Source organism: Manacus vitellinus, unplaced genomic scaffold (genome assembly GCF_001715985.3).
Source record: "Manacus vitellinus isolate BGI_N305 unplaced genomic scaffold, ASM171598v3 scaffold_16_pilon, whole genome shotgun sequence".
In the NCBI taxonomy this organism is placed as follows: Eukaryota; Metazoa; Chordata; class Aves; order Passeriformes; family Pipridae; genus Manacus; species Manacus vitellinus.
Window position 1 is genome coordinate 8505777 of NW_021939189.1, and position 27016 is coordinate 8532792.

Sequence of the window (27016 nt, forward strand, 5' to 3'; positions counted from 1 at the left end):
GATCTGGACTACATACTAAGCCTTTCAAGGTCAGCAGGAATACTGGACAAAACCAGAGACTGCATTTTCTATGCACAGACTTTTTGGTGCTTTCCATATGATTTTTAAACCATGAGTAATGTCAGTTTTCAAAGATTTGTCCTATATTTGAACCTTGCTCACAGTCACCCGCTTGCTTGGCTGTGAACATGATTTTAACAAAGCCATTTCAACCTCTTAGTTAATTTGTTTCTGAGGCCTTTCTCTTCCAGAGTGTGCAATTAAACTAAAAGAGCCTGGAAAAGCCCCTTATGGTAAATAATTTACAAGTTCCTCCCTGGGGACATTTTTTAATTATAACTCCACTGGTCAGATCTTACTGAATACTCTGAGATAGCATTCCCTGCTGAGATCCTGAAATATAATTAACTTATTCCTTCAGTAATGGTATTTTTCCTTAGTCTGTCTATTTCTTATGCAGGGCAGGCAGATTTGTTTATAAACAAAGTGGGGATTGATAGACGCTTTGTCATGAGAATAGCAATAATGGCATTCGCTGCACCAGACGGGGGCACGTCCATTTGAGGAAAGATGATACTGTTTTGAAGCAATTTTTATAAATCCTACCCTGACAATCCAGCATGGAGAGAGACAAGAGAGCAACCAGACAGCCCCGATTTCTCTCTGTCTTGGCAGCCTGCCTTGCTCCCGGAGTGCCACTTCATGCATAGCAAACGTAAATAATCCTGCTGCACCCACCACCCCCCTAACCCTTGTGCTTCAGGAGTGCTGCTATATACCATCAAACTGACAGTGATTTCATGTTATGTGGCAAAAAGGAAAACCCTGAGCGACAGCAGCAAGGCTGGGGATGTCAAATGAAAACTGTCACATTTATTTAGCTCCATGATTCTCCAGACAATATACATAAATATTGTTTTACTATCCCCACCAGCCAAATGTTAAGAGCTATTTGCATCAGCCAGGGTCCTGCAGCTCACCCAGCCTGACCAATGAGTCTGTCATGATCAACTCTTGACTCAGGAGAGGCTGGCAAGAAACAAAGCACCAACTCTTGTTCCAGTGATACCGTACAGTAAATAGTCTCCTCATCCTTTCCCACTGCAGATGTAGCCAAAAGGGCAGTTTGGAGTGAAAGCAGGAAATAATGGCTCAATGAAGTGATCTGAGACATAAGAAGTTTGTGGACACTCATTGCCCCAAGTCCTGAAAGCCTTCAAAGCTCACTTGCTTTTTCTATACCAATTAGTTCCAGTAACTCCAGTGAGCCCACAAGGACAAAGCTTGGTGCCTATCTGCAGCTGTGCTGGATAAGGGCCTGTATTTTGCATCCAAACTCTTGCTTTTTACTTTCCCCCCTCCTATTTTGAACCCTCACACAACAAAACCAAGTCCTTGTCTCTCTCTAAGCCCTTTGTTTCTGTACAGCTGTTAGTGCTGGCTCTGAAGCCTCTTCCCCATGTCCTGGCCTTTCCGTACACAGTGGTTCACCTGGTATCATCCACAGTGAAACACTTTCAAGCCAAGTAGCCCTTATTGTAATGAATAAATCACAGCTCAGACAGCAAAATCAAAAGCTGATCCAAAGGGCTGCAAAGTGTTGGACTTAATATATGCACTTAAAACACCCATCAGATGTGGGATCCAGGTTTCTGCTGTGACAAGCACTGGCTTCAGCATGGCTTTGCTGATGGTGATGGCAGGCCATGCCATATGGCAGTGCTGAGCCTAATGTGGTAGGTGAACTCAAACAGCCTTAAGACAAACCCAAAAACAGGTCTGCCACATGCAAAACTCTCCTCAGCTTTTTTTTTTTCTGTTCTCCATATGACAACAGAAGTTTAGAAATGAAGAAGGGATTAAAATACTGCCAGGACAGGGATTGAGGGGAAAAAAAAAGGTCCAATTTTCTCATTATATTTATTCCCCAGAGGTCTGGAATAGTAAGACTCCGTCTTCTGTTAGGCAGCACAGCTGGGAGTACTCAGAGCTGAAAGGAGCTGGAGGACACTCCAATGCATCCACCAGCACCCAAACTGTCACCTCACCTTGTGTTTGCACAACCTTTTGTGCACCAGTGAACCCACCTTTCATTTGGTGGAGTGAAACAGTCTGACAAGGAACGGATGGAAGCCCAAGTCTGATCACCATAATTTTACTAAGCAGCCCATCTTGCAAGCTGCTACCAGCTGTCTTGCTCAGGCTGCAGCTTTCCTGTACACACTGGTGGGATGCCCAGCAGGCAAACACTGAAAGGATCTTCAGCCAGATGGACCTTGCTTAACACAGGATGGAGAAGCACCAGGGAGCGCAGGCCGGAGAGACCTCAGTTGTTAAGCTTATGTTCACCCCAGAGCAAGAGGGTTTAATTAGTTACTGTATTAGCAAAATGGAAATAAAACTGAACACAAGCGTTCTGATGAAAAGGTTTGTACGTGCCATACACATGGTTTTGTTCACAAAAACACCAAGTCTTAAGGTCATTCCGCTCTGCTGCTGGTCCTTGAGAATACATGGATTTTTTAATGATGACACAGAGTAGTCTGGTGAAAAGAAACGCACTGATTTATTGATTGAGGGAAGAGTTAAACATGCATAGAAAAGGTGAAATTGCACCGAGGAAGGAACACAAAATTCTGACAGTTTGATTGATCCTGACTGGAAATACTGTGTCCTATTGCTGTGAGGACAGAGTGCAGAGAAAACTCACTATCTTCTTCCTGATTTCCATGATGGTCTGGAGAACCAGAGAACAACCAACCTTCCACCCGAAAATTTATTCAGTCCATAAAACCTGCTCTCTGCAACTCTTAGCATGTCTTTATCACTTGACATAGCACCCAAAGTCCACACAGTATTCTGGGACATTACGAATGGCCCATGTACAAAATTAGACAACTTAAAGTAATTTTGAATATTATTTTACAAAAAAAAAAAAAGGAGCTGTTTCATTACAGAGGGAGAACTCATTGACCACATTTTAGACTACATTACAATCTTGTATTCAGTTATAGAAAGAATCATATACCAAAGTTATGGACATAAGCCTTTTTTTAATAACAGATACTCCCTTTATTTTAAGACAACTACAAGGAGCCAAGTAAACAGCCAAAATTATTGTATACACCAAAATTAATTACGGTTTTTTTCCAATCATCATTTTTTTCTCATCTTACTCTAGGACTTATCTGGCAATTTCTTGTTTTGCTCATGGATGTACACAATATTTCAGTACTGAGAATTTTACCATAACAAGTATCTAATTCCAGAATGGATCAAGAACTGACATTAGTAGACATTTAACTTTTAAACTAGAATAATAAAACTGTTAAGTATCATGAAGTTTGTACCTCAACAATATTATAAGAAGAAATGGTCCCTTATGTATTAACAGTCACACATTCTTGTTTCTATAGATTCTAGAATAAGAATTCACACCAGACATTTGCTAACTAGAAGCAAATCAATGTAATCCTCACTACTATTACCCCATTTACAGTGTTTTTTGGTTTTTTTTTTCAAACACAAATAGTGTATTTTATTGTTCCCAAAGTTATATATGACAATTAAAAACCCCATGATTGATAGATCTGATGTCTTTGGTTGGCTGCTCTGAAGGTGGGTTGGTATCAAGACACTTTCAGCAGTCTTCATAAAGGATTTCATCTATTGGAACATCATTTTCTGTCACAGGCACTGATTCACAAATCTGTTCTCTAAAAGCCAAGGCAATTGTGTAAGGCTTTCCACTGGGATGTTTCATACATCTTTCAAGATAGGTATCATAATATCCTTTCCCTCTTCCCAATCTGTTGCCTTTTTTGTCAAACCCAAGGCCTGGCATGAAGATAAGGTCAAGACCTCCTGTAGAAAAATGAAATAAACATTAGTGGATACCCTGTGGATTTCCTGATGGCTTGACTACAACCACATAACTTCAGACATTTGCAAAAACGGAAGCTTTGTGTTTTGCAAAATGCTTCCCTCTCTTTGATCAGATGAAAAATACTTTGAATACTAAACCTGTAAATTTACATTTTCATCTTATCAATTTCATACTAGATCAGCTGCAAAATAATTAGGTCTTGAAAAGCTAGAAGAAAAAAACTCCTACATATTAACAAATTTATTTTATCATTTTAACCCCACACTTCCAAATACTAACGATTATGACTCTAAATCCAGGCAGAGACTGCACTCAGGGAAATTAAATGCAGGAGGAATTAGAAAATCAAATCAACTTCAACATCAGACACAAAAGTAGAAAAGGAAAAAAGAATGAAAAGGAGACATATAGGAGAGAGAGAAGACATCTTGACACCACTGTAAGATGTCATGAACCTTCTCTCAACCTCCCAAATCCAAAGAGCCTTGAAGACAATATATTCTGAAAGTGGGTATTTGCCATCTTACATCAAGATGAAGGTTTGAAGGCTTGTCTCTTCGTGATGTCAGGTTCCTTTTCTCCCAAAGGACTTTATTCCTCAGTTTTCAGCAATTTTCACTGTTGTTCCAGCACAGCACACACACACATTCTGCTTGCCTGCCCTGAATATCCCTCCTTCTGGAGGGATGCATGGGGTCCCTGAGATTCTTGTGAGATTGCATTTGATTGGAACTCAAAATGAGTTAAAAAATTGGAACACGCTGCATGAGCTGCTGATCACCTTGCTTTGTTCATAGCCTATGAATGGATCAGCACCACGCCAGGGAGTTACAGTTTACACTGGGCTGCACACTGGTTTCAGGAGCTGATTCACAGCACTGCCAAGGCAAAGGAAACTGTCTGCCACGTTGAGTGACCACCAGGCATGGAGGCTGCCAGTGTGCAGATCCCCATCACTTATGCAAGGCTTGTACACTCAGTGTGAGAAGTCTTGCAAGGACACCCCCTAAACAAATGAGCTTGGCTGGCCTGGTGCTGACTGCTGAACCCGGGAACTTCCCACTTACTAGTTTCACAATGCAAAGGAAGTCTTTTATTTCTTGCTGCTGAAGCAGACAGACACTTAAGGAGAGAAGGGCAGGGAGTGGAAAGCCAGCACAGACTAAAAGACAGCTGACACGAGTCTGGAAAGAAAGCAAATACTGCGTCTCAGTCCACTGCTTCTGCCTTCTTAGAGGAACAGTACTTAGCCTTGAGCAGCTTTTCTGTGACCAGCTTCTGCTCTTTCACCTGAGGTACTTTTCTGCTTTTTATATGTCCAAACCTACTTTCCTGCTATTTTGGACTGAGCTGCTCTCACTAGATCTAGCCGAGGAATGATGCTCACCATTCAAGGAGATGCGTGGGAGTATGTACTGGAAAAGCCAGAGCTGAGCAGTTTTTCAGTTGCCAGGGAATCCCATCTGAGATCATGTATCAACTCCAAACTCAGCGTGGAAGAGCATGTTAACAGTTCCCATAAGACCAACTCCTTCGCACACACTTCCCAGGCTCCTGGAGATTTCCTTCCACTCTTCATTGTTCAGAGAAGAGTCAGTGACATAAACACTCATCCATCATGAACTGAAGACTTAATTAGAACATTGATATAAAATATGCAAGGCAACACAGTGTGAAATGCTTAGAGAACATCCATCTTGCAAATCCAGCATCATACAGTCAAGAAACAAGGAGGTCAGAGGAGTGAGAGGATGGAATTAGGCAAAGGCCAGACCGCAGAATAATACTGGTACAAACAAAGACAAGTCTGAGTGTTTCACCACACTGCAGTCAACTTTTGACTCATGGAGCAATAAAATGAGTAAAATGCCAAATGGCAAAGAGAAAAAGAAGCCTGAAGGCAGAAGTATGGCTTCCCCTGAAAAGAGATGCCATTTTCATGGTATCACTTTGTACATCATGTTGGACGTACCATGTCACATCTCAGTTTGCAAGTTGAAAATTTCTCTTTGCCAATTGTCAGACCTATGGACTAGGACATAGAAACCAGCTGATATCTCCCCATTAGCAAGACCAGTAATAGATTCTGCAGGTCAAATCCTCCCCAAGTTACTCCTATTCCTCCTACTCCTACTCTTACTTGTCCTCTCCATAATCTGCCTCACATCAGTTTTGTGTAGGTATTCAGGTGGCCCAGAAACCAGTAAGTACCAAACACTAAGGATGCACAGAACGAAACACACTCTGCCTTATGATCTGTTTTAGCTGTTTTCACTCCGGCTGTCTCTCATGACAAAAAGCAGGAAACATTTGCAGTCACTACTGGTAGCAGGAAGAATGGACACTGGGGGCAAATCTGCACAGTAAAAAGGTGCCAATTCTCCTTACATTTGTGTTCCAGACAGCAAGAAGACAAGTCACAGGAAACACTAAGGGAAGAGGGAAATTGCAAAAACAGTGAAAGGAAGAAATATATTTTCTATGGAGTTTAACTGATAGCACCAGACACCCTCCAGCAAATTTAGATGCATTAAAGTGCTGTGCTTTCTTCTGGGTTCTCTGGAGAAACACAGGCTCTTCTAATGAGTTGGCTCCTCTATAATCATGGGGCTTTTATGGTGAATAACTCCACCAAGCTTGTGCAAAGCTCAATATGAAAAATTATGCTGCAAATACTGTAATGGTTACCCTTATATTTTTCTCCTATTGGAGTACTGAGATACTGCCTTGCTCTGACTCGCAACATGCTGTCTGACATCCATGCAACTCACACTGCACAAGATTAAGTAAAATGCCAAGTAAGACTGTTGGTACACAAATGACACAGCTAACTCTGCAAGGAGCCCAAGGGCAAGCCCAAGCCCAAGGCCCAAGCCCAAGCAGCATTGGCCCCAAGTCCTGCATCTGGATCTAGAATGAATGGCATAGAGCTGCATGTATTAAATGCTTCCAGGCCACATAACTTGTGGAGCAATAAAACCTCTTGTTGTGGCTGTGGCAGTGCGGGGGAAGAGCAGAGAGGTGACACACAGATGAGACCAAGATTGCAGACACATAAGATTGCTATCAGCAATGAGGGTACATCAACAGGTTGGCAGATGAGGGTAAGAACATCTTGACCCTCTTGGCACAGGGTCCTCATGCTCCCAAGCTCTTCTAGCCCTGCAGGACTACTGGGTGACGCTCAGGATGCCCTGCAGGCTTGCTCTGTCTTCACATCCAACTCCCCTTGCTCCCACAGACTGCTGTGTGAAATGGCATCCTTGTCCCTGAGAACACAGAGCAGATACTTGGGCATCAAACATGGCATCAGGTTTTAGCGCCTCCTAAAACACGCTGAGGAAGTCTCACATTCACCACCTACTTCTGGCCCTCTCTTTGTAACATCCACTGTCTCCCATGTGCCTGTGGTGGTTCTTGGATCCCCGAGGGTCCTGTGACCACATGCCAGGAGCCCAGGAAAGCACATCCACAGTCAAGAGGGTTTTGCTATAGGTAATCTGTGATTCTCCTGGAAAACTTGCATATGGTTTGGAAATTGCTAAAGGCTGAAAAACACTGTCTCAAGTGACAGTGTTTTGCTCCAGCTTCTATGTAGAGAATATCCATGCTCCTTACACACTTTAAGCTACTGGGTATACCTGTAAGGTTAGTAATTATGATGACAGCCACCTAATACTCACAGTATCTATGACATGAGCTCTAGTGGCCACAGGTCCTTCAACTGTGGAGCACCATGCATGAAACAATATACCCTGACTTATCTATCAATGTGGGAACACAGACCTGCTGACACTGCCACACAGGCTTCACTTATACTACTAAATGCAGCACAGCCAGAAAACAAATTGATTTACAGCATCACAGGTGGTCAATACTTTAATTGTCAGCACACTGTCTGGCACTGCCGGCCCAGGTGACACCCATGACTGCTCCAGGGGACAGGACTGCTACAGGCAGCAAAGACAGAAGGGTACAGGTCTGCTTCCTTCAACAGTGTGCAGTTCTCCCACACCAACAAACCTGGTTTTACTCCTCCAGACGCAGACACAGATTTTCCTGCCACATGCCAGAATATGCAACACAAATCTTCAAACTGATGCTACAAAAATACTGCTGTGATGCTCTGCCATAAGGTCTGGTAGTATTAAAATACTACAAACTGCAGAAAAGATTAAAACAAAACATTATTGCCTTAGGGCCACAGAGGTATCATGTGAGATCAAAAAAGAAGAGAGGCCAAGTTCTGTGTAATGTGGACAGGACTCCTCTGTGCCACTTAGCCCTGTGTTATTTAGCAGTGTAGATGCTGTCATAGCTTCCTAACTTGTCAGGTGGCTGTAAGGCATACTCTGTTTGCACTGACTTGCTTACATCAGTGTAGACATACCTTATGTTACATAGAAGTGAAATGATTTGCCCAAGGACTCAGGAAACATGTGGCAAAACTACACGCAAGAGGCAGGTGTGCAAACTGCACGTCCCCTGACTTAACCAGCAGACCAAAACATCAGCATCCCCTCTCAGTGTTTTAAATAGGAATACACACTTTCGTTTCCTCTAGGCATCCACAGTAAACTTCCCCAGTTTGGCAGTGCATTTCTCATTACCTTTCATGATGATATCAGATTTGATTTGTTCCCCAGGGAAGGATTTTCTCCTTGCACCTCATTACCTTCCTTCTCCCTAATCTGATGTTCCTATTTGAAATGCCAGCCAGCATTTTCAGAAGTGTTCTTGACAATGGTTAATTATAGAAGAGTCTGTCAAACTGCACAGATACAGGTCATGTAAAGACTGCTGGGGACTTGTTCTGCCCTCTGAAGGAGCAGCCTGCATGGCCTCTCTCTTCCCAGGTTCGAAGGGGAAGAGCCCACTGCCACCTGCTGTGTGGGGTCACTCATCTCCCCCTGCACAGCTTGACAGTCCTAATGGAAGATGACACTGAAATACTTTGTCATCCCACCTTCTCATCCCTTGCTGCCACTTGCTTTGTGGACACAGCACAGTGCCTGGGACCCATCAAAGTGGGAGCTAGGACTCTTTTGATTCTCTCCTCAAAAGCACTGACAGAGGATGAGGCAGAGGCCGAGCTGCAGCAACTCTTGTGTGCCTGTAATGGCAATGTGCTCATAAAAACCATGCTCACAACACAGACACTGCCTGAGCTCAAGCCTACAAGAGGTCAACAGTGATCAGCTCTATGTGCCACTGTTGCTGCTCCTCACAGCAGCAAGGATGGCTTGATCCTCCCAGCCTGGTACCTCAGGGAAGAAGGAGTTTTCAGTGGTTAGTTTTGTTGCACACACACCTCACTCTGCCGTGGTAGTCAGGGCCTTGCCCTGCTTTGCTTGGATGTAAATAATTACACAAGATACAGCCAGAAGAACCAGGACAAGAACAGCTTTCTCTTTAAGGGAAATGAGTGTTAATGTTGCTATGCACACCATAAACAATGTCAGATCAGTCTGTGCACGACCTCTGTGGACCTGAAAAATATCTGAGAGCTGTTCATTTACAAAGAATGAAAGCTTACTTTGGTCCTTTTCTGATCTAGCAAAGACTACAATGGATTAAAAAAACAAACCCTTTTGCAGGAAAAATTTACTTTTCAGAATGGAAAGGGTGCAATAACCATCTGCTGCCTCTGTATCTGCTACCCTGGCACAGAGGAAAAAACTAACTCAATCACTCGATCTTGATATCCAAGTATCAGTCTTGTTGACATGCAGGGTATGAGCCAATGAATTGGAATAACTCAGAAAGTTCTAATTATTGACAGAGTCATTACTGTAACTAATTACTGTCAGCAGCAGCATAGTTAGACCTTTTGGGTAGGTGTTTGCTTTCAACACATACTCTATAGGGCACAGATCATCATCTTGTTCTGTATTTACACCGTACCTAACACGGTGGTCTGGGTTAATCATCAGATCTGGGCAAAACAACCCTACGAAAGTAAATATTTCACTTATATTGCAGCAAAACAAATCCTTTCCCCTTTATGGCTTCTCCCTAGAACACCCCAGGTGCCCCCAGCACCGCTACTGAGGTTGCTAACACTTACTATTTCCTTCCAGATAAAAAGTCTTCTGCCCTTTGGAAAAAACCTGCCCTTGGTTTCGAGCACAGTGTATCTGCTCTTACATGTCTCTTCGTATAAGGTCAAAAAGGGAAATGCCAGCTCTGTTTGCTACAGGCCTACTCCAGACCATATTGAGGCATATGGTTCCTGAAGGGCTGAGATTACTTCTAGAGGGGAAACAAGTTCTCATGCCCACAAAGTCCTGGAGAAGACACGTACTGTTATAACCCCAGTGAAATGAGCAAGGAGAAAAAAACATTACCCTTTGCTGCAACTGATAAACATTTGGAAAAAAGTCATTCCTTCAAAACCAATGATGTGCACATTCAGTAGCACAGAGGACTGCAGACATAAACAGCTGCATTGGTTGCCTTTGCCCCAGCCGGTCTGCTAAAGTGCAAATGCAATTCCTTAAAAGAAAGGAAACTCGTAATCTATAACTCTTATTTGCTTACATGATATAATATCAGAAGCTCAGTGTGAATTCTCATCTCCTCGGAAACCCAAATTACAACATGAAGAATCAGATCTTCAGTTGCTCGAAATCAGCATTGCCCCCTGACTCCCCTCTGCACCAGTCTTGGGAACTACATGAAAAATATCCTGAGTTACTGACATGAGTTTTAGAAAAAACAGTTCTTTTGTCTTATAGCTCCTTACTGTTGTCTTACAGCTCTCCTCTAGTGCTCACTCTGTAGCTTCCTTATGATCCCAAACAGTTACCTAACAGGACTAAAAGTTGTGATTCATATTAGATTTTAAACCGCAGCCAGCAGCTTTTCCTCCAGGTGTTTCCACCGTGTGAACACCTTTAATTGTGCAGGACCACATCACTTCAGCAGGACTTGCTGTTTTCTAACTATTCACAGACATCTATTGCTTTAGAAGGAGACAGATTAATGGTCACTTTTATCCAGTACACACGAGCCAGGCACAGGAATCAAAAATCAAAGTATCACATCCAAATCCCATAGGCTCCATCCATGGTCTCCTGCTATGGGACACACCATGAGGTCCTCCAGGCCTCAACTCCTCCAGGGAGAAATGCTGGTAAGACCAGGGGTAATTGCTTTACTTCCAGTCTTATTTGTGTATGGGCACTTGGAAGGTTTCGTCTCCTTCTGTCTTTTGAAGAACATTTTGCCCACATCCATGCACACCCATAACCCACCTTTATCATCCATACAGATGCCAAGCACAGTATCTCCTCTGCAATCCTGGTGCCCCAGGTAATTGGTCCACTAGCATGACAGAGACAGCTTCTGTTATTACTTCAATAAAATATTTCGCAGAAAATAGAACCATCAGCAGAATCTACAAAACAAGCACTGAGCAACTCAGCGTTTATCTGTCTACTCATCCATGTCAGTGCTTTGTGTCAGCATGAAACATTGGTCTCCATTGGTCTCCACGGTTCACACTTGCCCTGCTGAACTGGAGCATAATAAAATATTTATACTTCTCCCTGAGAAGCTACATGATAGCCATCAGTCATACAGGCTTAAAACAACGAGTGGCAGCCACTCGCCCATTATTAAACCTGAGAAACACTCTAATAAAGCTGCTGGATCAGCTCCTGTGCTACTGAGCTGTGCTCAAGCAAACACCCTCATATTTTGAATTCATTTAAACCAAAATCTCTCAAATTTAGTGCCAATGCAACTGAAAGGTCAAATGCACTGTGCAGCATCAGCTGTAGTTCGTCAGCCCTGCTCAAACAAACCTATCTTGCTCCACAGATGAATATCCTTTAATGTGTCATCAGAGAAGATACTGTATAAGGCTAAGACTTGTGTTTCTAGCTGGTTTCACAATGTGGAAAGGCTGTGTGCGGCTGTAACCATCACAGTCATTTCCCCTAAGGTTTAACTTACAGTAAAATGAGTCTAGAGTCTCATTTTCAGAATTTACTAAATATCTACCTAAAAGAAAATTTTAAAAGTACTTTTCTATTTCACTATTATTCATCAAGTCTCTGTAAGCCCTGTAAATAAACCAAGATCACTCAATGCCACCTACAAAAATGTCTGGTTTTGCGAATTCAGAGTAAAGGGAAAAACAGCTTAAGACTGCTCAGTTATCAGTCTGGGAAAAATTATTTATCTGCTCCTGATACTCAGATATGTGAGCATGGTCTGATTGGGAAAACATGGGCAACTAAAAATGTTTAATTCCAAGGCTTGCACCTGGGTTCTCCTGTGATTTTAAACTACAAAAATACTCTTAAACAAGATGTACCAAGGAGCAATTCCAAAGAGAGGACAAATGGCATTTGAGCTGCTTTACAGTGCATCAACATATCTTGTTAAATCAGCAAATACTGACTGCAAATCTGCTCCTTTAGAGAAACTCACAAGGCATTGATGTGAGAACTGTTTATGTGGGTATACTGCTGCAGCCTAAAATACAAGGATCTTTGTGCATCTTTGCAGGTTTTTATGTGAAATTCTTTAAGATCTTGTCAGCTACACTTCCCATAGTGTTTATCTGAGCACTCATTTAAATACTCCCACTGGATACACGTGCATGTGCACTACTTCATTTTTTCACTCTTTTGCATGCTCCTGTCTGGGCATTTTTAAGTCTAAATATGACAGACGTGAATCATTCAGGGTTTTTTTCAATACTTCATGCATCACTATCAATATTTCCAACACCCTTTGACTCACTCAGCAGACAGCCCATCGTAAAACACACAGAATTGCCTGTGAAATATAAATGGGTAAGACATTAACTTCTAAGTCAGTGCATAAACCTGAATTCTGTAAGGAGTGACACCACTTGATGGGAACATCAGGCATTCTTGCAGGCAGGGTTTATTGAATATGCAGAGTCAGCTGGTTTGGAGGTGATGGCACCTTCACTGTCACTGTCAAATACGTTAACATCATAACTGAGAAATCCTGCTTCTGCCACCACAAGATTTTCTTTTATCTTTTTTTTAAGCTTGCACAGTTTAAAAAACCTGACTCTCCCTCGAATCCTTCACCTCTCTCACTCTAACTCCTGAATTTTTGGGGAAATTAGGCTGAAGCTCTTGTTATTCTGTGCGTGTGAGTACAATATCTGGATGAGATTTTAATTATAGGAAAACAGCCGAAATGACACCACTGCTCCACAGTAAATGTATGGAATACTGACACCTGCCGGCAAAGGGCTTCCTGTCACTCCTGGACAGGAATTTGCCCTCAATTACATCCCAAAAACTCACTGCCATCTCACGTGTACAACAGCCAGCGCAGGCAGGAGCTGATTTCAGTGTGATGCCAAACACGAAGACCAAGAGCTATCCTTACACTGTGAAACAACAGCATGAGGCTCCTGCTTCCTGAAAGCAAGTGGCTCTCGGACAGTCCAAGAATTTCCCGACACAGGAGGGAAATGACAGTGTATTTTGGATCTCAGCAAAGACAGCAGGGATTAACTGTGCCAGAAAGATAAATCTTTTGTAGCTGGAAAAGTGCTGACCTGATTTAATAGCCCACTAAGCTGGCAGAACACCAACCCTAGGAAAAAGAAAGAAAGAAAAAAAGTTGCAATTTTCTGCCAGATTCATGAGCTGAATCTGCTCAGCAGAGTACCAGAGATGGTTCCAAGGCTGAGAAGATCAAGGGAGCACAGAGTTGGGCACAAGAAAAAGGCAGCAGGACTATCCCTCCTGGCACCAGCCGGCTGTGAGTAGGGCTCAGTTGTCTCATCAAACCACGTCTTCAATCTACGTTCCCTACTCAGGTGGAGCAGCAGGAAAAAGCTTCCTCTCCTGTTCTCCAGATTATGTGCACAAAGACACTGAGATGAGCTTGATGCTGGCTCTTCCTTTCCAAAGATGAGAATAAAGGGAGACAGAAAAGTCTTTTTGGATTAATTACCGCAGCCAAAGAAACTTGCACGTTCGCATTTCCCCTGTATGAGTTGTTGTACAGACTCCTGCCACACTCCAGAAATGAATCTCACCTCTTATCTGCCTTTTAAAGACTCCTGTCTCTAGGAAACAGTATGAAGAAAAGGACAGTGCTACTGTTCACACTCATTGGAGCAAAATTAGCCCTCTTTGAAACAAAGCCCTCGAGAGTTACTTGCAGTGAATTCAAGGCCTTTGCTCATATGGCTTTCACTTCTCTTCAAACTTTAACTGATTACAGTAGAATTAACCCTTTTAGTTGTTTTGCTGAGTTTTCTGCAAGAAGGCAAATATGGATGACACTTAAGATGACTCAAAGGAAAAGCACTCTTTGAAAGCCTTAATAAACTTCATGAAAGCAAATAGCCATAGGGCTCCAGAGCTCTCAGCCCTCCAAGTTCACTGCAGGATACCCTGGCATGGGTGATATTAAAATTAAACCACACGGTGTTAACAGTTTCCTTCTATACAAAGGAAATTCAGGACATAAGAACACCAAAAAGCATTACAAAGTCATGTCACATAAATACGTGAATTTTTGCATTTCAGAGCATTTTTTCAAAAGCCTATCAAAAAAGAGTCTCTTTGTCATCATGTTGTGCCTGTTTCTGGACAGAAGCACTGATAGAAACTCAGTTAAAAGTGTGTCTTCACCTAGTAAATTGAATGTTGATTATTAAGCTGTTTCAGAGAGTTTTGGAAGCTGATGCAGACTAGGGGAAGGGCTGAGACAAGCTCCAGGAGAGAGTAATGCCAGCACTGGGATGGACTCCTACATCTTTCAACTGCAGGCTGGGATGCAGAAAAACCCTGAGGGAAACTTGTTATCACCTGAAATGTTTTATTTCCAAGCGAGCACTCTCCTAGCTCTACCTACTAAGGAAAAAGATAGATGGAATAATAAAAAACTATTTAATGGATCTTTAATACTGGAACAGGCATTTTTGTAATGATGCATCATTGTGGGATATCTGTGTGGAAATCAGCAAGAGATCTGCTCAGTGATCTGATGTAAAAGGCAGTGTTATATGGGAATAATTAACATCTCCAGTGCCACTACATGTATTTCACAGTGTTTCTTCACTTGGGCTTAAAATTTTCTCTCAGGTATCTTTTTTTCCAAAATAACATCAGAGAGATTATAAAGGTTGAAAGACCAGTGGCTGGAACTCTTACAGATTTAGAAAAATTTCTATATGAGAATAAGAAAACAGACAAAGTTTGATAGACAAAAAATATAATAGATATACTACAGGTGTAACTAAACAATGAATAATAAAAAGAAAGTAAATCAAATATCCTTATTTAGTTTTCATCATGGAAGAATGAAGTATCACTTGAACTGAAAACAGTAAATTTAAAATGAATACAAGGAACATAATATTTCACACATCGCAGGAACATAATATAATATTAACATAATAAGGAACATAATATTTCACATTACAACTAACTAACCAGTACAACTCACAGCTGTCAGAAGGCAGCAGAGCCAAGGGCTTAATACAAATAAAATTAAATGCTTAGAGGAACACTCCAAGCGCTTGCTGGAAAGAGAAACCAGAACCTGTTTTTAAGGGGATAAGCTGGGGACTGCAGCTGCAAAGGTAGGGAGAAATTTCAGTTATTGCTACACAGCTACAAGTTGTAAGATTTCCTGACTCCTGTAAAACACAGGATGCTGTACTGAATGTCCAGTGCTCTGATCCTGCACTGTGAGGGGAAACATCCTCTCTCCACAAGAAGATTCATCACCAGAATGTTAATGCTTCACTTGCACTGAATTTGTTCTCCTTATGCATATCAAAATACTATGGCTCATTGTCTCCAAACAGAAGTTCATTCCAAACTTTAAATCATTTCATTAAAAAATAAATTACATTAGGAGCTAAGCCTTGATTTTCAATTTTGTTTCGTGCCATGCTCTCAGGTTTTCTTTTTTTTACGACCAGTGTAAAAAGATTTTAAATTATAATCTATCCCTTGACATATTTTGTACTGTAAGTTTTAATCAAGTCTCCCAGAGGAAAAGTAGTACCTTCAATCACTTTACAATCTTGTTTGGGGTATTTTTTAGTTTTTTTTTTTTTTTCCTGTGCAGTTATATTTAACATCTCTGCTTTTCACGTACCCATATTTCACTTATTCCAGATACATTCCAATCTGCATAGAGCTCATTTAAATATTCAGTTACCTCTGAGCATTATTTACTACACATAGTTTTTTCAGAATGATTAGCATCATTTTGTATGGTCCCATTATGTCTTCATGGACAGCTACACAACATTTAATGCAGCTGAAGAAGCGTATTAGACCCTCCCTGTGCTTCAAGCCACAGCATTTTCTCCTCACAATGTTTTTTATTTCTAAACTCTAATGTGCCTCATATTTCAAAGCCCTCTCACTTCTGGTGCATTTTTTTGAGGGAGGAGGGGGCAACCCATTATCTTTTTTTCACATCACATTTTATTCTGCAGTTCTAAGTTAAACCTATTCCTCTTAAGACTGTATTGCCACCACTTCAGTCACACTTCTGAAGAACTGTGCTAAGATTTGGAATAACTAAGAATACTAATGGCATCACAAGGCCATCAGTCCTGGCAGCAAATGTAGACTCTTTGAATGTATGAATAAATAGCAGGAGTTTAAAGACAGGTGAAAAAGAGTTTCTTCAGACAAAAATGTTTCTGCAGGGCAAATCCCAACAGCAAAGTTTCAGATAGGGTTAATGATCACTCAGAAATAGTTTCAAAGTACTTGAGGTTGTTTAGAACTGTAACTTAGAGGTAGCCAGCATTTTCCTTGCAAGAAGATCACATTTCCCATCATAAACAGTCCCTATAAACCAAGTACAACCCCGCAGGTAAGCTGTCCCTGTCTGTTTCTGCTACCAGCATGTTGTTGTAATTTATGCTACAGCAAGCCTCAAAGTGTTCTGGAAGTTAAAAGGGCAGAAAGATAAAACTACTCTAACCTTAAAAGCCAACATTCAAAAGGTTATGTGAAAATGAAGCTGCAAGACATATGTTAACATCTCCTCACTTTGTTTCAAATTCAGAGCTTTCCTTATTATTAATAATAAATATACTCTCAGAGCACAGATTATCTAGTTAATATTTCACTAATTATCTTCAAGGTAGAACAAAAATACCATGATCAATAGGCTTCCAAAGCTTCCAGTGCTGAAAATGCCAGAAGTCTCGAAACTAATTACAAAATACAACTTAAGTTAATATATTCCTTTCTGGGAGCAAAAATACATTATGCTGTTGTAGACTAGTAGCAGATTATTCAGCATTCTCCATTACATATAAGATGCTATATTGTCAAGTGCTGACATTTTCCATCTTAGGTATTTATGCCAAACTGAGGCATGGGCAGAGGGGTTATGTTTGTTTTATTTCTGCCAAAATGGTTCACTGGTTTCCAAGAATAAAGCCAGCAAAAGACAACAACGGGGAAAGCTCTGTTGCTCCATGCCCTGTGGCAAGAACTTGGTACCCTCTGTGATGATGATGTGGCTTTAGCCTTGTGCAAATCCATTTGAGCCGAGCTGATGCAGTGTTGTAAATGTTTGAAAACCTGCCATTCGCATGGGCTTAGGAGAGATGTGTCAGGGTGAGCTCTGGGGCCATCTTCTCTGTACCACTGCTGGAGTCACAGCTGCCAGGGTGGCCCCATAGCTCTCTCTGGGAGCCAGTGCTACAGGGGATGTTCTCTCCATCCTGGCTTCTCATTCCCTCTCCACACACCTGGCACTGATCTGGCCACGTGGTAAACCAGATCCACTCATCCGGGTTACAAAATTCCCAACAAAAACAGGGCAGGGGAAAGGAGGAAAACACCCTGCATCAGAGCAGGAACATGATGCAGCTTATCACAGAGAGGCAGGAATAGCCTGAAAACCGAAAGAGGGAAAATTCCCTAAGTCAGAATTGGAACAAAGACAGAGCACCTAGAGCTGCAGGCTCAGCTCCTCCTGCCAGCCCTGCTCCAGCTGCCAGGACTCCAAAGGACTTTCATTTCAGTGGCTTCTCCTAGTTCTGCTGACTGGGGCAAGACTGGGAACCGAAACATGGAAGGAAATGATGACTGAAGTTTCACTGAGACTTTTTTTGGCACAACACCTATTTACACAACCCCTCATCATCAGCTTCCTACCAGCCCTTTAGTTGCATCAGTCCAACTCTGTGTGGTGGCCCCATCAGAGAGAAGAAAAAACTTCTACTGGTGCTGGGTTAGTTCTAACCAAGATTAATTTCCCAGTATAGCTCCCACTGTGGCTGCAGAGCCATCTGTGCTGGCACAGGAGAGGAGGGGTAGGGAGCAAGAGGAGGAGAAAGGGCAGCAGCTTATTTAATCATGCACTGCCCAAAAGAAACAATCACCAAACTATGTCTTTTGTACTATTTAGTACAAAAAGTACCATTAAACAGAGACATTTTTTTAAGCCAATGAAAAAGAGAAGAAACCAGTACAGTGGGGAAGGAAATGAGTAAACTGGGATGAGGAATCTTGTATGTCTGGAAGCAGACAAGTGAAAGAAAACAAAGCACATGATCTCCTCCCTTTTGGCAGGGACAAGCTATTTACATTGGCCCCACTGCCCCTGAAATCAGAGGCTGGGAGTGAGAGCAGGAGGAAGTGGGGAATATGGTGAGAAAGGCCAGAGAAGGAGAAGGAGATTCAGAGAGGCCGAGCAAAGAGCAAAGAGATGGAAAGGGACATTATGGTGGCCAAGAAATTAAAGCTTGGAAAAGGAGGTCTAGCCCAAGGTGGAGACAAGTCTGCTGGCACCTCCTCTGCACAACTCAGGCTGGAACCAGGATCCTGAGCCTCTGCTGCTTCTCCATCAGCAAATACCACTTAATATCTTTAAGTCACTGAACACTGTAGTGATGAAGAGCCCATACAGAAACGTAGATCTCCATCTGCAACCCAAGGTTTGAATAATGCACAGTAAAGAGGCATATAATGCACCTTATAACCTGAGAGAAAAATGATTGAGCAGATACCTGTTAGCAGCATTCATTAATAGGCAGTACTGTTCATCTTCTGCATCACTGCCAGGGCATTGTATCTGGGTTCATCTATGAATGAGTCCAGATCTGATGGACAAGGTCAGTGTAAAATGTATTTGGGGAGCAGGGCAGAATTGACAAGAGATTAAGCAACTGAATTAAGTTTGTACACATAATCCCATTTCTTGCATTTCTTAGAAAAGCACGTCCCAATCCATTAGAGTAAGCAGATTCAGAGCCATAGATTCAAAAAACACTTCATTTTTTGGCCAAGAAAAATATCTAGGCCAAACCTCCTCTCTCCATAACCCAGGTGAATGTTTGAAAAGTTGTCTATCATTTATTGTACAGCTCCAACTACTAGTCAGCAGTTCATTTAGTTACAAACATTTTACACAATATTTGCTCAGGTTCAAGCCTTCTAGTCCAAAGTTGGCTACCTGCCTCCCTTCAAAAAAGCCATCTCCAAGAATTTTATCAGATGGAGATACTCAACCCAATCTTTTTTTATTTTTTTGTGTCCCAATAAGAATAATCTCTTTTTCAGAGGAGTTAGCTTAGCTTTTCACCCATAGTTTTCAGAGCAGGTTTAAGTAATAATAAATAACATTACAAATGAGGAAGCCCATGTCCAGCTCGATGAATCACACCGCCTCCCTAAACCACACTGAAACTGGAGCTGCTGGGGAAGTGTTCTTGAAATTTCTGTAGGAGTAGTGATAAAAAGCAAACAGGGAGCATGGTTTTATCTGATCTACTCCTTCCAAAGTTGTGCAAGGTATCTACACTTCTGTAAACAAGTACTGCAACCTGCCTGAACTTTCATTAGCAGTATTACCTTGGGCAAAACCCGATACCAGTGCACATTCCTACTCCTGATGGGCAAGGATACAAATGGGAATTGGTACCTATGAAGAAAATGTACCTCTGGCATACTCCTGAAGTTGTTTAAGTCTTTCAGCAGGTATACCTGGAAATTACCCAAGTCATGCACCTACACACAGCCCTATTCCAAAAATATCTGAACTTCTTTCACCTTTGTTCTTTCTGTTATGGTGTCCGTTTAGCCTAAAGAAAGCAACTTTTCATATGCCAATTAGTCACCCACAAATAGTAGAGAAGATCACAGACTTTGTGCTACAAAACTGCAGGGATCTCTGTTTATGCCAACATGTTGTACTGCCAAGATGAAAACAGGTAAACCCTGGTCCAACAGAAGAAGGATCATCTCCAAAAGGAGCGGTTCGTGTCTATTCAACACTGCCTGTGAGTGCCACAAAAGACTGGGAAACTCCATGCAAAAATTATACCTGGTCTTATATGTGAGTTATGTTGCACAGTAACCACGCCTGAAGTTTTAAGGACAGTGTGAATTTAAGCTTTTTGCCATGCAAAATGAATACACTCAGAAATGACATGACTTATTTATGTACCTGCAGGGTATTTCTTGGAAATTACATAGCAACTTATGCCAGCAATGGGAACATTACTAATGTAACACCATGTTATCTCCTTATAACACTGTAAATGCCTCAGATCACCACCGTATTTGATATCATCACTGAGATAAATGTGTCATCCATGCATAATTCCAACAATAGAGGATGGATGTAGCAGCAAGGCAATTTGCATTCCTGCAAATGTAACAAAGTTCAAAAAGATAATAACTGACACAAAAAGAAACCCATACCAGCGAAAGGAATTTAAAGACACATTGAGATGAAGCATGTGTTTCTGTGTGGACAAATTAGGAGTGTGTGTCTGAATATGCAACTGTGTAAAAACCCTAAACTTCTTCTCTCTAATCTACAAACACTCTCCAAGGACTGACTTCCAATCAAAATGGCGTTATTCCAAGATTACTGTACAAACAGTACTAACAGACTAAAATTGTGTTTTAGGCAGAACAAGTCTGACATGGATGTACACCAGTTTTTACAACTGGTCTCTTGGCATCCCTCTGTAGACTGCAGTAGCTCTTTTGGCATTGCTCTCTGCCCATAACCACACTCTGGTGCAGAGAAGGAAGCAGCAGGTCCAGAACTAGCCAGGTACCAAAACGTGTTCCTGCCTTCCCCCACCTTCACTGCCTGGCACCCAGGTACATCTCAGTGCACTCTACACCCACAAGTCCTTACTCATATCATATCTAAAACTGTGTGTTTACTCTGTGATCTCTGCAACAGATTTGTTGGATTTAATTAACAGCAGCTCATCAGTAGTACAAAAGCTTGTCCTGAGTGCCTGAACTAAGCTCAGGTACCTTCAAAAGCCCTTAAATCCTACCAATATACACAATTTACTGACAAAACTCAGGAAAACAAGTAACTGTGCTAAATATGAAATGTAAAGATGATGTATGAAGCATTGTATGAAGCAGTGAAATCCCTTGCTAGCTAAAATGTAGACACAAAAAGGATTCTGAATTAGGAAAGAGGTAATGATTGAAAATAAAAATGAAACAAACACAGTGAAGTGTTCTGGGAAAGTACATTGGCATCCCAAAGCAAATACAAGCCCAAGTTCAATCAGAGTCACAGAAATGTTATGTTGCTTTATCAAGCATTATAAGCTGGTAAGTCTGTGAGGGGTGGAAGCTGCCTGCACGGAGAATTTCCATCTAGAGAAGATTTTCCCAGGCTCAGGTTTCAAGCACAAGTTCAACATGAGTTTTCCATTAATAAGATTAAACGTTTCTGTAGATGTTTCAGGAAGATATTAAAGTGTTTACAAACAGAATGAAAATAACAAATGCAAACACAGAAAAAGTAAGTTTGTTTACAGATTTGTAGGAGTTGGGGAATTTTACATTAAGAAAGAGAGGTTATTTGGGGATTAAAACACATATAACACAAGTTTGATCTAAATGAACTTGTAACTTTTCAACCCTATGAAGAATCCAGTATCTGAGACAGCATTATAAGATCAAAATAAAAATGTGAGAGAATAATAATGGAAAAGACTTTGCAATATTTATCCATGCCTACAAGAAACTCCTTTTATTTTAAGTCTAAGGTCTCAGCCCAGAGAGCTGTTCTACATGGGCAGGCTCCATATCAGCACTTTGATTCATCCATGCAATACTATTGGCAGGATCAAAGATTTCAGAAAATTCTTATGTCAGTCTTCAGGCATCACCTGAAAAGTCCCCTAACTTTCAGGCAGCACAAACTAAAGTTCTCAGAGTGAATCCTAAACCTGTGAACTCCGTGACTTTCAGTGGCAGCCCCCAGCAAGCCCCTGTCTCCTTTATGAGCCTCCATGTTATGCTTGCTGAGACTGTGCTGAGGATGTCCATGAATCAGAGGAAGATGATTTATCTGGAGGGCTGAGTCTTCTTTCAGCTGGATTAGTGCAGTCTTGCCCCTGCCCTGCTGGCATGTCACAGGGGTGGCACAGGGTAGAGAAAAATGGGTAAGAGAAAGGAGCATCTCTCTACAATGTATAAAATCAAAGTGTAACATTTCACTCTTGCTATCAGAGTATTTCCTACTGGCCTCCAGGCTCCTGCTCCTGCTCAAAAACCCCACAATGCAGGAAGAAAATACTCACCTCCAGCAAGAGCTTCCTCTCTTGTACTGTCATCATCACCGGGCTGAAGAATATTCCAGGATGTCAAAGCAAGTGAAGAAATGTCTTCGGCTGATGATAACTTCAGCATGTCCATGTGATTGCTCTGAGGCTTGTAACGGGGGATGAAACACTCTTTGCCTTGCTTAAAAATGTCCTTAATTATTTCTTCTGTCTGGACTTCATCTGGCATGCTCAGGAAGATTGCAATTCTTTTGGATTCTTGGTACTTGGGATGGCCAATCACCTACGTGGGAAATTGATGCAATCAGTTTATAAAAAGTTTTTGAAAAGATCAATTTACTTTAATCTAATACAAAACTGGAGCAAAATATCAATTGAAAAGAGTAGAGATACAAAATTTGATGCATCATAAACGGAATAAACTGGCTTTATTTCCTAGTCCAACATTTCTACCACTAACAAAATCAAAATAGGCAGATTTTTGCAGCTAGTGAACAAAACACTGTAATACAGGTTTGGGCCAGCAAAAAACAATTTTGGAGACAACCTCCTGATGCCCTAAATATCTGTGCTATACAGTACAGACATCCTCAAATGCCCAATATCACTGGAGAAAGATACAGTGGGTCAGAACTGCCAGCTTATGCAAGAAGAGAGGTTTTAGCATTCCTTTTCTTCCATCCTTTTTACATGCCCATCTCTCATCCAGGCCTAGGTAGAATAAGAAGCACATCAATGATAATAACTCAAAAGAAAATTAGCATCAGAGCAGATGACTGCAGAGTACAAAGTCTTCCAAGACCTGGCCCCTCTTTCTTTTGTTAACCTGAATGTCTTCCCTCCAGCAAGTTTAGATATATGACTTTAAACATCACCTGCTTCTAATGGGTGATCTTATTACTGCACATTTTTCAGAGCTTGAAGGAAAGATGGTCTTGCCATTTTTTGCTTTTCATGAGATTGTGCTGGGCTTATAAAAGACTGAATAGAGGAGGGAAAATAAAAAACGCTTATATGGTGAAAAAGTGTTAGCAGACTCATACCTCAGTATGTCTCTGCTCATTCTAGACTGAATTCCACATTAAAATTTGAAAAGAGGCTTTTAAAAGCTTGTCTTCTTGTTCTTTAGTATCTTATATATTTTGTTACTTACATTTGGACAAAACAAATACAAATGTGTCCTTTCTCATTTAAATGTGATTTATTCTTATTCTACACACTTACAAAAATCTGTCAAAAACATCAGACAACTGAGAAACTCTCTAGCATCTACAGAACAGAGAGCAGCAAATCCTGTGCTCTGTGCTTGCATAACTCCAGGGTAACTTGATCTGAGCTTTAGCCTTTGCCCTGGCCTTGTTCTGAGATATAAATGCCCATATCAGAGTCAAGATATGGTTCTCACTACATTTTTTTCTTTCTTTCTTTCTTTCCAGTAGAGCACTTAAAAGCCCAGGTGAATCAGTCAGAAGATAAATATAATTTTTCAAGGGGAAAAAAAAAGAAACACGTCAGACCAAATTACAGTGATGTGTTGTTCCTTGGCCATAGAAACATCTTAACAATTCAAACCCATATTTTACTTCTTTTTGTATCTGCCCAGCCTAACATGTGGATTTTTCCAACCAAGGGATTAAACTCTTAAAGAACAGAATTTCCATGGCAGCTTTTGTTTGAAAAACTGGACTATTAAGTGAAAGTTCAGACTCCAGCAAATGGCTGTGATTCACGCTGTTGAGGGCCTCCAGAGCTGAAACTTCTCATGGGTTTGGTGAAGAGAGAAACTGGGACCCTGAACTCTCTTTCAGAGGGGGCTGTGTGCTGTTGGGCACAACACAGGTCCCATCTGCTCTGACATATCCAGTAACACATTGATTAGGCTGTGTATAGGAAAAAAAATGAGGTTGAAGATGTAAACCCACATGTGAGCAGGAAGACAGAATTTCAGATGTTCTCAGAACTGTGAATATGCTCCTACTATGACTCGGAGCAGTTTCTGAGAAGAGTGAAAAAATTTCCACACTTCACAAGTAGTACTGCCCTTTGTTCACTAGCTGGTGGAAATTTTTGAAGAATCAGAGTATGCAAACAGCACGACTTTAATCATGAACATAAACATTAAAAAAGAATCATAATCCAGGAGCTAATTAAATACTGGTGACTTGGTCTGCCTGTGAAGCTATTTCATTTGGAATATAAGGACTATTTTGAAATGAGATTTTACTACTAAAAATATTACTCAGGTGTTATAAAATAACCTGCTCACTTTTATTAGCTGCAAGCACTGATATACGTTACAAAGCTACATTTTTGGCCTTAGATCATTCCAGATATTTTCTCAGCCTTCTCAAAAACTTCTCCATGTCTGATCTATTACCCCCCTGTAAGGAAGCTGACTCTACTGTCCGCCCCTTGCACAATGCCACTGTCTCATGCAAGCTCAGGATTTTCAATTTGTGTCAGATTATTAAAATGGCAGGATAACATCAATTTATGTCCTACTTCCTGACGGCTTCTTTTAAGCAAAACAAAAGCTGTATCTTCCAGTGTCCTCTCACTAACAGAAATGAGTGCTCTGTTGCTGTATTTATCAGCAGCAGTTAGACAAAGGTTGAGGGCTCCTAAAAATTCAGTACTACATGGGCTAGGTGGTTACAAAGTTGGCTGAGGACTCTGCATTTCTCAAGAGGATGCCAGTATTTGTTAAAATTTGAGAGATTTAAGTCTAGGATGCATGACTACTAAAATGCATTATCATGACCGTAGGACGTGTCATATATACATATTTATAAAAAGTATTCTCCATGAAAAAAAAAGGTTATGTGAGTTCCAGTTAAACTTCCTACAACCTAAAGTTTCTGTGCTGCCACATCCCACTCATGAAGTGGCTACACATTAGTAGTAAATGAAGTCTATAAAATGATTTGAGATCCTCTGGCAGGAAAATAACCATATAAATGTAGATCATCCAGAAGTACCCGCTGGTGCTGCAAAAAAAATGAGGACTGTGTTCTATTACATGCAGTGACTGCAAAATAAAATTTTATCGTGTTTATTAAAATGATAAAATACATCTCCATAAAAACTGTGTAATCCAAACACAAACAGGACATTTCAAAAGTACATACCCACATCACGCTGTGGTAGGATACCAGTTAGGCAAACCCAGCTTGATATCTTTTAAAGTATAAAAATTATATTAGAAATAAAATTGCATGGAAGAAACACTGCTGTAAGATACAGAAGGGAGATGACAGCGCATAAAACAAGAGGCCAAATCAGGCAGTCGCTGAGTTTTTTTGTATGTACGTCCAGAGCCGGCCATGCAGCCACGTGAAGTGATATGAAACGTCTGAGATAAACACCCACCACCAGCCCCGAGGTGCCCCACTTGGGGTGTGTGGCACGCTGCCCCCAGCGTCCCCAACACCCACGGGTCATGTGTCCCCACCACCCCGTGGGTGAAGTGTCCCGCCCACCCCACAGGTGATGAACCCTACAATCCCGTGGGCGATGTGCCCCACAATCCCGTGGGTGATGTGTCCCCAGCACTCCACGCCATTATGTGTTCCGACATCCCCCCGAGCCGTGACCGGCGCATGCTCCCGGCCAGTCCTTGACACGCGGCGCCACCAGCCCGCCTCCGCAGTGCGAGGAGGACGAGGAGGCAGGCTCCGAGGCGGAGTCACCCCGCTCGGCGCAGGGCCCGAGGAAGCGGCTGGGCGCCCTGAGTCACGGTTATCGTCTGGCAGAGGGGCCTGGAAAGTCCCGGCCGCGCGGCCGCGCCGTAGCGGCGCGCTGCTCTGGGGGCGCGTTACCGCACCCACTTGAGCCGAGCAGGCGGGACTGGCGCTGCTTCTGCGGGGCCCGAGCGCGCTAGCGCTGCCCGCCAGCTCCCCCCGCAGCGGCCGCTTGGCCGCCGCAGCGCCGCCGCCATCGCGTCCCCCGCGGCTCCTCATGCGCCGAGTGCGCCGGCGGGACGCGGCGCTGCTCGGGGCACGGGGAGGGCAATGGGCACGGGGAGGGCAACGGCCCCGCGGCCCCGGCCCCGCCGTGCTGGAGGGCCCTGCCAACAACAGCCTCTTTGTCTTTCTTTTTTTTTTTTCTTTTTTTGTTTTTTTTTAAGCCTGGCGCTTATCGCGAAGGATTTCCCCTTCGCCGATTTTGTTGCAGGAAGGGAAATTACGTTTCGGCGGGATATTTTACCACCGTCTGCCAGGCAGTTTCATATCCCTGCGGCATCTGCCAGCGGGCTCCGAGGGAGGGGTGCGGAGGAGGGAGAGCCCTGTGCCCCCAGGGGAGGTGTGCCAGCCATGCAGCTGTGTCCAAAGGGAAGCACTGTAGGCCAGCGTTTGGCACATGGAGTGTTCCAACCCACCTTTAACCGCCAGGGTGGCGGAGTCACCGTCCCTGGAAGTGTTCAAGAAGCAACACATGTCTAGTTGATAGTGTCTAATATCTAGTGTCTATGATCTTGTGTCTAGTGCCATGGTCGAGTTGACAAGCTGGTGATCGGTCAAAGGCTGGACTCAAAAATCTCAGAGATATTTTCCAACCTAATTGGTTCTGTGATTCTGTGATTTTAGGCG

At 42.2% G+C, this 27016-nt stretch overlaps 1 protein-coding gene across 1 annotated transcript; it reads right to left on the reverse strand.

Moving 5' to 3' along the window:
• Positions 1 to 2542: 2542 nt before the first annotated feature.
• LOC103759071 (5-formyltetrahydrofolate cyclo-ligase) lies at positions 2543 to 25600 on the reverse strand. Its single transcript, XM_029958725.1, has 3 exons — positions 25556 to 25600; positions 22446 to 22710; positions 2543 to 3864 (listed from the first exon to the last, which is right to left on the reverse strand). Exons 1-3 carry the CDS (start codon positions 25559 to 25561, stop codon positions 3641 to 3643), a joined length of 495 nt encoding a protein of 164 aa, XP_029814585.1. The 5' UTR covers positions 25562 to 25600; the 3' UTR covers positions 2543 to 3640.
• Positions 25601 to 27016: the final 1416 nt, after the last annotated feature.